Source organism: Vanellus vanellus (genome assembly GCF_965231255.1).
Source record: "Vanellus vanellus genome assembly, chromosome: 3".
Taxonomy (NCBI): domain Eukaryota; kingdom Metazoa; phylum Chordata; class Aves; order Charadriiformes; family Charadriidae; genus Vanellus; species Vanellus vanellus.
In genome coordinates, this window is record NC_138907.1 from 62239877 (window position 1) to 62253377 (window position 13501).

The 13501-nt window shown below is 38.7% G+C and overlaps 1 protein-coding gene across 1 annotated transcript in view; it reads right to left on the reverse strand.

Moving 5' to 3' along the window:
* Positions 1-13501, reverse strand: part of ADGRG6 (adhesion G protein-coupled receptor G6) — a 116937-nt gene that overhangs the window by 51072 nt on the left and 52364 nt on the right. Inside the window, exons 5-6 of the mRNA XM_082480914.1 lie at positions 10100-10168; positions 6888-6971 (exon numbers count right to left, since the gene is read on the reverse strand). Of these exons, the coding sequence (XP_082337040.1) occupies positions 6888-6971; positions 10100-10168 (153 nt within the window). The remainder of the gene's footprint in view (positions 1-6887; positions 6972-10099; positions 10169-13501) is intronic.

The window sequence follows — 13501 nt, forward strand, 5'->3', positions numbered from 1 at the left end:
AATTCAACCACTGCGGATGAGACTTACAACTTTGTGAGAGCAGGTAAGGCTCATCAATTGAAAGTAACAAGAGAACTGAGGACAGTTAGGTCCAATTAGGTGGGAGAAGGGATATCCAGCTCTTGTTTTCACAGTAATCTTTGCTCTCAGGTCTGGCGATGGCCAGATAGTAGAAGAACCCACATTAGCTTTACAAAACTGGCAGCTGAACAAACCATCTTTCAGTCACAAAATGTGTAACACTTGGCTTGAAGCGATTTTATATTCAGCAAAAATGTTCTGAAATGGCACCGGGTAAATATAAATTCTCTTTAAGCTCATGAGTTGGTAGGCAGCGTTACAGGATTCCACGTCTAATAAATAACATCAAATCATCTCATAGTTACGCTCTGTGTTAAAAGTCTATACTTAAATTTTTTCATTAAGCTACTAAAAATTCTGTACGCTCTAGTTGGATAAAATTTCCCAGGATGTGGGGGAGGTTTAAGAGCTTCTGGATCAAATCACTTGCATGTATCCGCACATGTGGCAATTGCTTGGTTCGGGGCTGTTAAAAAAATGGAGTGGTGGGTCTTGATCACAGATACATGTATTTATATGAATCTTATGTAAATCTTACAGAGACTACATAAGACAGAACAGGACATGACAACAATTACACAGAAATCCCTTTCTGTCTCTTGATTGTCAAGGAGCTGGTCTATCTTTCTGAGCCTAAATAAAAGACCTTTTATTCGTGGGGGAGCAAATGTCATCATTTTACAACTTCATAGATTATTCTTTTACAAGAGCTTGAAATAAAAGTATCTGGAAAAAAATGTGAAGTCAGTATTTCCCAATTTTTTTGTACATATTGGTTACTATCCTACTCATGAGCTGGCTTGAGTATTGTTCTTTCTTTTCATTATGGAATTGATCATACGATCACTGAGATTAGTATGAAAATCCCTCTGCGATAAAATACTAAAGAATCGATTTCTTGGAGAATGATGGTTTATCAGTTGCCTTCTTTGGTAAGCTATGATTAAATTTTAGGTATAAGTAGAATGAACTTGCTTGCTTTTTGATTTATTGTCTTTTTTTCCTCCTCAGCAGACACACAAATTTGGTGTGCAGTTTAATGTGAAAGTGTATTTTCATTTGTTATTATTACTTATATTTATATTACTTTACATAAATATATTTACGTAATATTTATATTACTTTACATAAATATATTTATATTATATTTATATTACTTTATATTTAATTATAACGTGTTATTATTACTGTTTCAAACAAAAAAGAGAAAAAATAAATCTTGGAAGTAGAAATTGGACTTTGGGCAATTTGAAAACACTTGCCAGACTCGGATCTCATTTATATATATCTCTCTCTGTATACACATACATTCAGTTTTATATGTATAATGTACCTTCTATATGTGCTATACAGATACACACATACAGAAAGTGTGCATTATATATATTCTCACACATTCATCTATAATCATATATATAATTATAACCTTATTTATATAATTATGTATATGGACAAAATTACCTTAATATAGGAATATGCAAAGTATTTCTAAAATCAAACAGAACTACAAACTAGTCAACAGCTTCAAGATCTCCACCAGATGGTGACTCAAAGCATGTTTTATTGAGGTGAAAAAAGAACAAGAACAAAGAACTAATCTACATTTTTAAACACTCTCAGGAGACTGCAGTGGTAGGCAGTCAAAACTAAAAATGATTTCTTGCTCTCCAGATTAAACAGTGGAAATCCCACCTCAAAATGTTGAATGAAAAAAAAATATTTTCATGGGCAGAAAATTGATGAAAAGTAGCCAAAGATAATTTGAAAAAAGATGAAAAAAGAACCTGGAAAAACAATTCTCCCCACACCCATCACCAACTACAAAAATATAATGATCAATGAAATATTAGGGTTGTGGGTTTGGGTTTTCTTTTTTTTTTTTTTTAATTCTGTTTGGCAAATTATCCAAAAGCTTATTTTGGAAAATCTTTGCTTTTTGAAAGTTAAATCCTCAAAAATACATGAATACTATAAGTGAAAAATATTCATAAAATCTCAAACAATAAAATAGCATAAAAATACACAGAATACATGGCAACCCAATATATTATCCTCACAGTCTCATGAGAGCTGCCATAGAGAAGTACACAAAAATTAGAAGTCACATGTTAATGAGATTTACTATCGCTAAAATATTACAAATTCCCTTCTGCTGCAAATTACTATTCCAAAATCTTTTCATATGCTACATGGATCTATATCTAAAGGATGAAAGCCAGCTACTTCTATGATCAGTCTACCAACTAAAGATCTAATAGATAAGATGATTTGGGTTTTTTCTACATCTAACTTAATGGCTTGACATACTGTAGGTGACCTCAGGTTGACACAGGCAGCCCAGCTCAGCGAAGGAGTAACACAAACAAGATAAAAAGACTGTAGGAGAGCTAGTAAGTTGATTCAGTGGTGGGTAAGGGGTGGTACTTTGCCTTGTCCCAGATGGTAAATTGGCCAAGGAATGAAAATGTGCTGAAACTGGTGACTGATGGTACGTGACAGAAGCAGCTGGCATTTGGGACTGCGTGAAAGAGTGATGGATTGCTGCTGCAGGTGTTGTCAGAGTGCCGGTCAAGACGGTCTCTTTGTGCTGAATAATAACTCCACTGTATGAAGATGGCAAAGGTATTGCGTCATTCATTATTGCAGTTCTTGATGACTCCAAAATAGAAGAGAGATTTGCAAAACGTCCATAATCAGCATTTTTCCAAAAATCCAAAGCATGAGTACTAACAATATTCACAGAAGACATTCCTTCTCTCTGCTTGCTAAAGGATCCATGAACCTTCCTTTCTGAATCCCATTCAGAAAGCCTCAATATGTTTGTTGATGTCAGAACAGCAGAATTCCTCATGTCTTCATTGTCACCAATGATATCTTGTTCTACTGCCCATAGAGAGTATCTCAGACCGTCCCCTTGATTTTCAACGGAATTTTGTCCTACAACAGTTAGATGACTTCTTGGTGTTACGGCTGTTGGCGAGCTTAACTCTGCTACATCCCACTGAGGGATCAGGCTTGGAGAAATGGTACCAAGAAGGTTCTGAAAACTTTGTGGGAGTGGAGGTGTGGAGTAGCTGTTAGGAGGTACGCTGACTGTGAATTTTGAGTCTGAATGAAGAAGGTGCCTTAATTCCAAAGACAATGTCGTTGGAAGTAAGTCAGAATTCACCAAACTGACGTTTTTAAAAAAACCACCTGCATCTATTTGAACTTTACTTCTTGCTTTATCAATAGTATTTGTTACAGCATCGTTCGCTGAAAGACTTTGAGACTGCAGTGATCCATGTCTTCTCGCACTGTTTATCAAACTCTCAACTGCTGTATTGATCAAGAAAGCAGCTTGGCTATCCCTCGAACATGAAGGCTGGGCTCCTGAAAGTGCTGGAAGGACAGAAGCAAGCTGCTGCCCATTGTTTAGGAAAGTCATGTTGGTCTGACCTCTTACTATGTCAGTTCCATTTTGCACGTGCAAACTATCCAATATCATTAATTTTTCTGTGGAGTTTTCAAGTACCTTATCAAAGGGACTTACCTGTACCTGTACAGAGGATTGATTCAAAGGTGCTTCCAGGGAAGGGAAAGGAAAATCAAAATAAAATTCTCTGTTTGAAGACACGGTTAGGTTTGCAAAGTTCATTGTTGACTGCAACAGTGTCCTGTCATTACTTTCTGAAATTCTCTTTGAAAGGCCTGGAAGAAATGCACTAAAGATTTGTGTTTCCAAAGCTGATGCATGACTAGAGAATTTCATTTCTTCAGCCCTGTGACGTGATAATCTATTGGCAGATGTTTGTTCAGAGATACTGTCAGACTTTGCTGGTGAACTAATGGAAGGCAATCTCTCTGTTGGGGAAGAAAGCAACTTATTATATGAGAGCCACCAGTTTTCTGATGGCTCCCCAGAAAACACTTGAGATGCTTCTTTCAAATGATAGGAAACAGTCCAGAAACTTGCTGTCAAAGAAGGGGAAATATCGACATATTTTGTTGGAAAATCCAAGTAACCTGAGTCCCAGGAGTTGCCAACTCTATTCATGTTCTCCGGCTCTAATATGGAAAAAGATGACTCTTCATTTTCATTACTATCATGAAATACATCTAAATTGTTCTCCAGTACTCCATTTCTGAGGGTCTCGCTTGGCTTTTGAAAATATACTGAATGTTTTAAATAATGAGACCAGTAATTGCTATTAGATGTAAATACGCTGTCACTTTCCAAATAAACGTCAGTCAACGATTGCTGATAAATGGGCAGGGTCGTTACAACGTGCTTAAACGCTGAGCTTGTCCAGCCTGTTCCTACCAGAAGTGCTGAAAATGTTCGTGGCTCTCTACTGTGTCCTAGGACTGAATCTGTCAGTTGGATATCAGGCATAAGTTTTGTGTACGTTTGTTTCATGTTTTGAAAAAAAGTTGTTGGGTTTGCATGTGGAGCGTCCACAGAAGTTAAATTTGTAATGCCTCCTGAGGGCTGTTCCTTAACGTGCATGGATTTTCTAAACTGAAATTCACTGTTTGCTGCTAACACAGAAAAAGTTTTCCTATCAGCATTGCCTTCTATCGTTTCCAGGTAAAAATCTTCAGGCGCGAAGTCCAGCAAATGTAGCCTACTTTTTTGGAATGATGACTTCTGTTCCGCAGGCGATGTAGATAAGCTAGAAAGAGAATGATGTCTGTCGTCTTGAATGTCAGAGGCGATCTGATGGTGAGATACAGTCTCACTCCACCAGCTCCCAGGCTCCAAGACGCTGCTTATATGCATGAAATTGGTTGTGCTGCTGCTGGAGGGTGCAATCCGTGCCGTTTCTTTTTTGTGTTCGTAAGCGGTGCTGCTGCTGCTCAGGGGAGAGCGGAGCGCTGACTCAGAGTCAGAATGAACCAGCCCATCCGCCAACGTCCATGCTAGCGCTGCATTCGGGCTTCTGCTTTGAAGAACAGGGACTGCTGCGTTCACTGAAGGCTCTGTAACAGCATCAGCTGCATCGGAAGTGCCATGAAATGAACTTCTAGAATAATTCCAAATATCTTCACTTGGTAACTGATTCATCACAGTATTATCTAGGTTGATTTCTTCTGTAAAAACAGCCAAGCTATCGTTGCCGGTCTCCTCAGGAGCAGCTGATGTGGGCATAGTTGGAAGAAACAAGCTGTATGTGTTTTTTCTCCCTGGGTTCTCGTCTGCTGAGTTTTTACTGAAACGAAGAGGCCTTTGTTTCACAGGCCAAATAATTGGGGTAGAGATAATTCCTATGTTTTTGACCCCTTCTATCTTAGACTCTTGCTGCCTCTGTGGTTGTGAATGGGAAGATTCAGGTGAATTTCTCTTCATTCTGAAGATAACCGCAGCAGGAAGTCTGAATTCCTGCAGGTCTGTGTGTAGTAAGCCACATAGTTAACGGATTAAAGAAAATATATGCAACTTCACTGTCTGTTCTTGGCTGTCTGCTCTTGGTGTAAAAATCAACTTTACCAAGAGTGGAAAATGATGCGATTAGCTGAGGGAAAGTTTAATTTGCTTCTACTGTAAATGAATTTGGCTTTTTTTTCTTCGTCTTTCTACTTTCTCTCGGGAGTTTCAAAGCCAAACAAAGGACTTAATTGTCCAGTTTTTATTCATACTAACATTAATAAGGCATTCAGTTCCTTCTGTAGTTACAAAAAATCAGAGTGAACTGCTCATGGAGAACATAGAGTGAGTAGCTCCACAAAAAGAAAAACGCAAAATTTGGAAGAAATTTTCAATAGTTTCTTTTTAATTCTACAGCTTAGTAAATCCAAACAAGCTGAATTCAGATAAATTCTTTCAAATTGTCTACTGTACTGCCTGGTTGCCAATGTACAAGAAATGGTCTGCCAAGAGAAAAAAATACTCCAAGAATTTTAAATCCTAAAGTAACAACTGATGCATTTGGAGAAAAAAAACAAAACAAAACAGAACAAAAGCAAAAACAACCACAAAAAAAGAGCACACTGGAAAAAACAAATCTTTACAAAAAATACCTTTAAGCCTCAGATGAAAATTGCAGAAATTCTTGTGTTGTTAATAATGTTTAACAACTATCTGTAACAAACTAATAAATATTTTAGCAGTGCCTCACAAAACGATTCTCAGTCTCTAGGAGACAGTGATATCATAGAATTTGAGAAAACCTCAAAAGAAATCCCTGCTTTTTTTTCCTGTGCTAATAATAGGCTCATTTACCACCTTATTTTTTCCCTTAATCGTTCTAAATGAAAAGTAAACGATATCTGATACTGTCAACATTTTCCCTAGTAAAGTCTGATCCAGCTCTTCTTGAAGTCAGTGGAAAGATTCCTGTTGACTCAGTGGAAGTGGCTTTACTCCATAGGAACGATTCCACTTGGCTCCTGCACCCGACTAGTGAGGAACAGACAATCCCAGCATACTACCACCCTGGCTGCACAAGCCCGAGCTACACAACGCCTCATACTCTGCAGCCTTAAAACACTTCAACAGCACGGTTCTTTTTGGACCCCTTTTTTTAAAATCCCTCTCCCTTTCCTCCTTCTTTGCATGGGTAAACACAACGGGTGACACAAAGTGAGTCCCTTTCATGCAAGAGCCAGGTAAACATGATACAAATAAACACCGAGTTTGGTTCTGTTCCCATTTGCACCATCCTTAGATGGTCCAGTGAAGTTACTCCGGATTTATTTCAGTGCAAACGAGATCAGAACCGAGACATGACCCTTGACATTATGGTACTATGAACAACACACCTTAAAATACAACAACATTTGCTCTAGACACAGTACAAGGAAAAATGTAACACAGGATTTCTTACCATTGTTTGGCTTATCGTTTCTATTAGTATCGGGCATGTTAGTGGTGACAGTGGGTGGTGTAGGAGTAGTAGCATTTACAGTAGCTGGTAATAAAGATGAGAAAGAGGTGAACTTGAATGAAATATGAATGTTAATAAGGTAAGACAAAATGGGAACAACGCATGACAATGTAAAATGAAACCATCTACACACACTGCCATAAATGTTAAATAAACACATTATTTTTTCTGCACAAAGTGATGAATGGATATGAACTAAGGTCCCGATCCTGCAATCTTCACTTTCACTGACTTCAGTGGGAGTTTTGCCAGTGTAAGTTTTGCAAGATCAGTCCTGTACTGCTTTCATAAACTCAAAATCCTCTTATGAGAGCTTCAGATCCAAACAGCTGTGCAAAGACCAGAAAATAGATCTTATGAGTTCTAAGACGCATGCATTTAGAATATTGCCTGTGAAAAGAATAATTGTCCCTACCCAGAGACTGAAGATGACAAACAAATGCAAAACTAAAACGCCCATGTAAGGATCCAATTAACTCCACTGAACTCCATACAATAAAGAGAATTGAAATCAGACTTGGAATAATTGAAGTGGAATATATATTTTGAAAGCTTCATGTAGGATCTCAGCTGTGCTGTTTCCACTGACACTAACAGGAGTCACCCCACACAACCCTGGCAAATGTATCCCAGGAGAACCAGCTAGAACACTTTTCAAAATCAGAGCAAGGAGCCAAAACTGTAAATTTCCCCCTCAGAGGACTGGGAGGGTATACGTGCTAGTGGAATTCAAAGATCATGCCACTAAATTTTTAAATAGTACTCTGGAAAATAATTTAATTTTATCTAGAGACTCCCAGGGAACGCAAATCTGCTCACTGTCAGATTTCTTTTTTCCTGAAAACTCTTTAAAATCGGAAGGAAGGTTGGTGCAGTATAATCTCACAGTGTTACAAGGCTTTTGCAGATTTTGACTAAGAACTAACCTGGAAAGGTTAAGCCATCGTATTTGAGGCAAGAAATGGCACTTTTGATTTTTTGTGAGGTTGTTTTAACTAACCTTTTGAGTCTGAAAGTCATAAACTCAGGTCTCAGCTTAGGGAGCAGGTTAACACTCAGATTTCAGTGAAACAAGAAACTTAGGGAACCAGAAGAAAGAGTTGGAGACTGCCGCAAACAAGTTCTAACTGGGAAAGTGAGTATATAAAGTGACACCCTATAACACAAAAAAGCTCTTCTTCCATGTAACTTCAGGGCTATGTTGTCCGAGAAACACGTTATAAGGCTTCTTACTGACTGCACCTTCCAGCTAGCGCTGTTAAAGGAGGCACCTTCCAATGAATGAAAATATTTGCTGAGCATGGTGGTGGAGAAAACGGCTGTTTAATCAGACTGTAGCTGACATGATCTGGCATCCACAAACTTTGTTACTGCTGCTTTTGCACAACACACAACAAACAAACAAAAAAGGAATCCAAACTGGCCTCTCAGTTTAAAATAAGTCTGCAGTGCTGACAGAAATAGACAGACAGACATCTTTTTATGATTTTCATTATTATGACAGTAACGATGATGATGACGAACAGGGTAAATCTGATCTGTCACTTCCAAAGTGACAAACACAGAACACCAGTGACACTTTACCAAACACTTCTCAGAGAAGGAAAGAATATTACCTTCATAAAGTACTCATAGTATTTATCGAAGATGTGACGGCCTAAGAAGTTAAGAGAGGCAAGTTTGAAAGGCAGCACCTTTTATTAGAAGCAGTATCTTCTACTAGACAATTTAATAAAGCTGAAAAAAGGGATGAGGCTCTTAGAAAGACAGGCTTGTTTTGCTGACAGTGTGCATTTCCGCAGCCATATTAGCTGACCTAATGAAAGATATTCTCTCTCCTTTCACACCATACCATTTTGATAGAGGAAAACGCTCAGAGTTTTTCCAAGAGAATACACACAGTTCTTTATATGGTGGCTGTATTACTCTTTACATATAAGAAGACCAATACTGAATACCTGTTGCTGTCCCATTTACCTAAAGCATTCAAGTAGTAGTATTGAGATCGTACTGTGCTTTGTGAATATGATACCTGAAAATTACTATTTGAAATCTGATTATGGACATAACTGGCATTTCACTTTGCCTGTGCAGACCAGTACAACATGCTCCAAGAATCTGAACCAAATTTACTTCAGGGAAATCTGGGAGAAGTACACTGAAGACTGACATAGATCTCTTACTGGCTGCCCAAGCAGAGTGCATTTTCCTTTTTATTTTTAAGATAGAACTGATTTACTTGTGAATGTTAGTTTTGAAAGAGTTCTGAAACTTCCTCCTCCCCTTTTTTATTTTATTCTCTCCTACCTCCTTCTTCCACCATTCAGCATAAAAAGGGTTACAGAGTTAGACATTATTTTTGGTGCAGCTGCTGCTGTGATTTAAGTTTAACATAGCATGCCACCTCATTAGCAGGTCTGTGTTCAGGAAGGCATTGTGGAAATGGGCTAATGTTGTTCATGTCAAGCATTTTTATAGAACTTCAGCCTCTCAGCAGAGCAGAAGGAATTAACTGTCCTTGCATGTCCAGTGATTCACACGGCGTGGAAATCTTTAGGGCTCACCTATTCCTTGCATTCAACTGAGCTGACCTTCAAAGACACCGAATGAATGCTTATACGCGCTGATTTTTACACCATTAAACAATCACTAAATGCTGTAACAAGTGTTTCATTAACTAATAGCTGCTGGATTTTGTGGTTTGATGTTCAATTTTTACCTGCTAATCTCAAAGTATCTAGCCTCAAAATAGCTTGTTGGAAAAAAGTGAACAATAGGCAGTTCATTTATATACATCTTCTCATTTTTTATTTACGGATGTACCTACTTCTTATGCTGGTTAATATTTTACTGTCTGAATGTGCAAGAGGAAAAGAGACGGAGAAAGAAATGAAAGCAGTCGATTAATTCAGTTTTGATATAATGGTGACTATTTGGAAAATGTATTATCAAGGGAGTGATCACATTTTTTCCACATATTGTACGTACACAACACCCACACACTTGATGAGACTAAAGAATTCCTTTCCTTGCTATTTTTTATTGCAGTTCACCCTTTTAGAAACAATAATAAAAAAGAAATGGAATAAAAAACCCATGGAAAATAAAGATTTCCCAAAGATGAAACTACGAAAATGACCTGGGCTTCTTACCTTGGCAAAGGTTTCCCAGATTTGCACAAGTGGTTGGTTCAATTGTAGAAGAGGGAATTAGGTATGAACCTTTAGAAGAAGAAAGTAAAATAATTAGAAAGGTTTGGCTGCTGGGCATAAAACTATCATGTCTCAAAATATATTATGTCTTGCAGTGATACAGTCCTCTTCCTAATTTCTCTCAGTGGCAAATCCGATACTGCCATTTGCCTGCAAGACTTACGTGTTTTCATTTTCTGTTGCGGCCGAGGGACCCGCTGACTTGCAAGTTACAGTCATGTATGCATCCCTCGGTTCTCTTAGCTTTCGCTAAATAATATCACACTAAACGAATGCAGCTTGCATGTACTCTGTGAAATGGCTTGAAGCGGAGGCATCAGTATGGCCACAGGATTTACGCAATCTACATGAGTGTTAACCCATGCCTTGGAGAAGCAACCACACTCCACCACTGGAGCACAGGTTACCCACCACACACTTCTGAGTAATCTGCCTGTGACAGACACCAGCCAGATAAAAGGTGATTAAACTTGTTCCTCTGCCCAGGGCGTGGGTGTGATTAATATTCTGGTATGCACGATATATAAGCAGATAATGTTATAAGTCTGTATCTCTACTGAATTATTCATAACGACATGCACACACTTTGATGATCTGGAGACAAAACCAGGGCATATAAGACTAGCTACAGCAAAAAGAACTGGTGAAACCACACTACTTACGCTTAGTGTATCCTACTGGTTCGGCTGCAGATTCGGCTGCTTTTGCACACTGTGTCGAAAATCACGGGGCTGTAGAGCATGGCATTATCTGAACCTACTGGGAGCTTTGCCCTTTTGGCTTTTGCTTAACCGCAGAATTGTATTGACTCAATGAGGTTCTCTCATGAAACATTGTATCCTTCCATAAAATTAAAGAGCCACCACCCACCGGCTCGTAAAGATAGCTAGGAAAGTATTTCCTGTAGTGCAAGAACAGATGAAGCACGGGGCCTTGACACAGAAATCATGTTGCGCCACAGACACCATTACATCTATTGCCGACAAAAATGGGGCAGAATTTAGAACATGTGATCCTCAACAAATATCAAAGTTCAGCATATTTTTTTTTTTTTTCAAATTGATTAAGACATACAGGAAAATTCACTTTCTTGGTACACTTCCTATGAACTCCAGAAAGGATGTTTTAAGTGAACGTACTGCCTCCTGCGTGAGATTTTTTTTTTCCCCCAAAAAATATTTGCTGATATTAAACAGTCAATATCAAAACCTGTTGTGAGTTATCTCCTCTTCGTTCTGCGTCATGGGAAGATCACCTGAAAGTTGGTTTGGAAAATCTTTGGACCTTCATATTTTCTTTAGTGAGTATTTAAAAAAAGATTGTGTTTTTATTTGGTGAAAGTAAAAAAAATGCAATCCCACTTTATAAAACACTTAAGTCAGAATACTGTATAATTTAAAGAGGAATATTTTCAGTGAATATATTCAATAAGCTCTTTTAAGTTTTGATTGGGTGGAATTCTGGCCAGACTAGACTTTCCCTCAGTGTCCACTACAGAAAATGTAACGATTTGGATGCAAACACATTGAGCTACTTTCTGAAGTCAAGCGGCATGGTCAGTAATACCAACAGCAGATATGGACCTGTATTACGGACACTTCGTGTGATATATCTCACCCACTTCACACGTCTAAAACTCAGACATCCGCATCTACTCGTCACGCTAGACTTTCTTTGTAGTCAGTGGACAGGAACAGGCACTCCTACAGCAAGAATCTTCTGACTTCACCGAGATATCTTCTCCAGTACGAGATGCACTGACCTCTGGAACAGCCTTTTTCATTCCACTCTTCATAAACAGCACTGAGGGCAATTAGCTCAGCCTGAAACATCATTCAGCTGCCTACGGCAGACAGATCCCACCCTCAGTTAAATCTGACGGTGAAATTAAGAATTCCTCGGGCCTTTGAGAATGAAGGCCTCATAGGAAGTGTACACGAAGCAAACGCAATTGCAGGCAAGGACAGACGTGCAGCCACGTTACCCTTAAACTGAGTAGATCATACCCTGCTATAGGTGTAGCCAGTGCAGGCTCCAAACTCAGTACCAGAGGTTGATTAAATGCTCCTCAGTTCGCCTGCACTGAGCTCTGAACTGGTGGTGCGACACTGCTATCGGTACCCAGGCTACTTGTTTTAAAATGAGTCCAGATACCCAGGCTGTGTATATATACCTTTAAATGCAAGCCCTGCGAAGGTACGGCAATAAAAACAGAATTCCGTCAAGTCTTCCAGAAACACCCCACCAGGATTGCACAGCTGTGAAAACATTAGTCTAAGGAATAAACTAGGAGAAGGTAAAACTATGAAAAGATTATCTGGAACAATTTGCCAGTGGTTTTATGCTCTGTAAATCTACTTGTAAAAGCTTTGTCTGAAAAACTATGAAAATAATAGCCCTTGAAAAATGTCAGCACTGTTCAGGCACAGATCTGTTGAGATCACTGCTAGGCGCTTGGTTTGGGTTTTTTCGAGTTACATGCCACTTCCTGAGGAAGCACGATTGGAGCTGTGCGAAAACTTCTTGTCTGCATAAATCCTTCCATCGCTGCTAAACGAAGCCTAATCAGTTAGAGTCATCTCCTCACTGTCAGTGGTTTATTCATGGTTGATAGCCTGACTCATCAACTCTCCCGTTGAAGGCTGGTTTTACAATGAAGGCTTTTATTCAAGACGATGAAGGGAAGAAAATTCTAACGATTCCATCTCTGGGATTAGTAACCATTTTTGAAACGGCACTGCACCCAGTATTTTCTTTTAGGAAACACTCTGGTTCAGGAAAGACTGTACCATAGGGAGTGATTTAACATCTTCAAAAGAAAAAGACTGCTTGATGAGATGACAGTTTTCTCACAGGCTTAGAGGAAGTAATAATGCTTATATATAGATACATGTGAAGTGGCTTGTATAGACAGCCAGGCCTAACATGCGAATGCTAATATACGTTTCCTAAAATAATGTTCTGCTGTAAGGAAACTGCTGAACAATGACATCACAAGGGATAAAGCTGCGGAATGAAAATATGTGTATTGTTTTTATGACCACAGCTGTGATATTACATTTGTGTCGCAGGACTGTGCAGTCTTTAACAGAAAGAAGGACAAGAGCAGTGCTTGAGTCAAAATTAAATGAGACCGCAACATTTACGGAGGTCTTGGTAGGTTGTTTAGGAAAAGCGTTGTGGTAGTCTTCACAGTATAACAGTGTTAGAGGAGTGAGATTTTTTGGGAAGTTATTTTCTGCCAGATCATTTCGTACCAGAGGAAAAGCAACAACTTTTTTTGTCCAGAACACCTTCGTCAGTCACGGTCAATGTTTAGGTCAGCCTTTTCTTTGTTCTGGT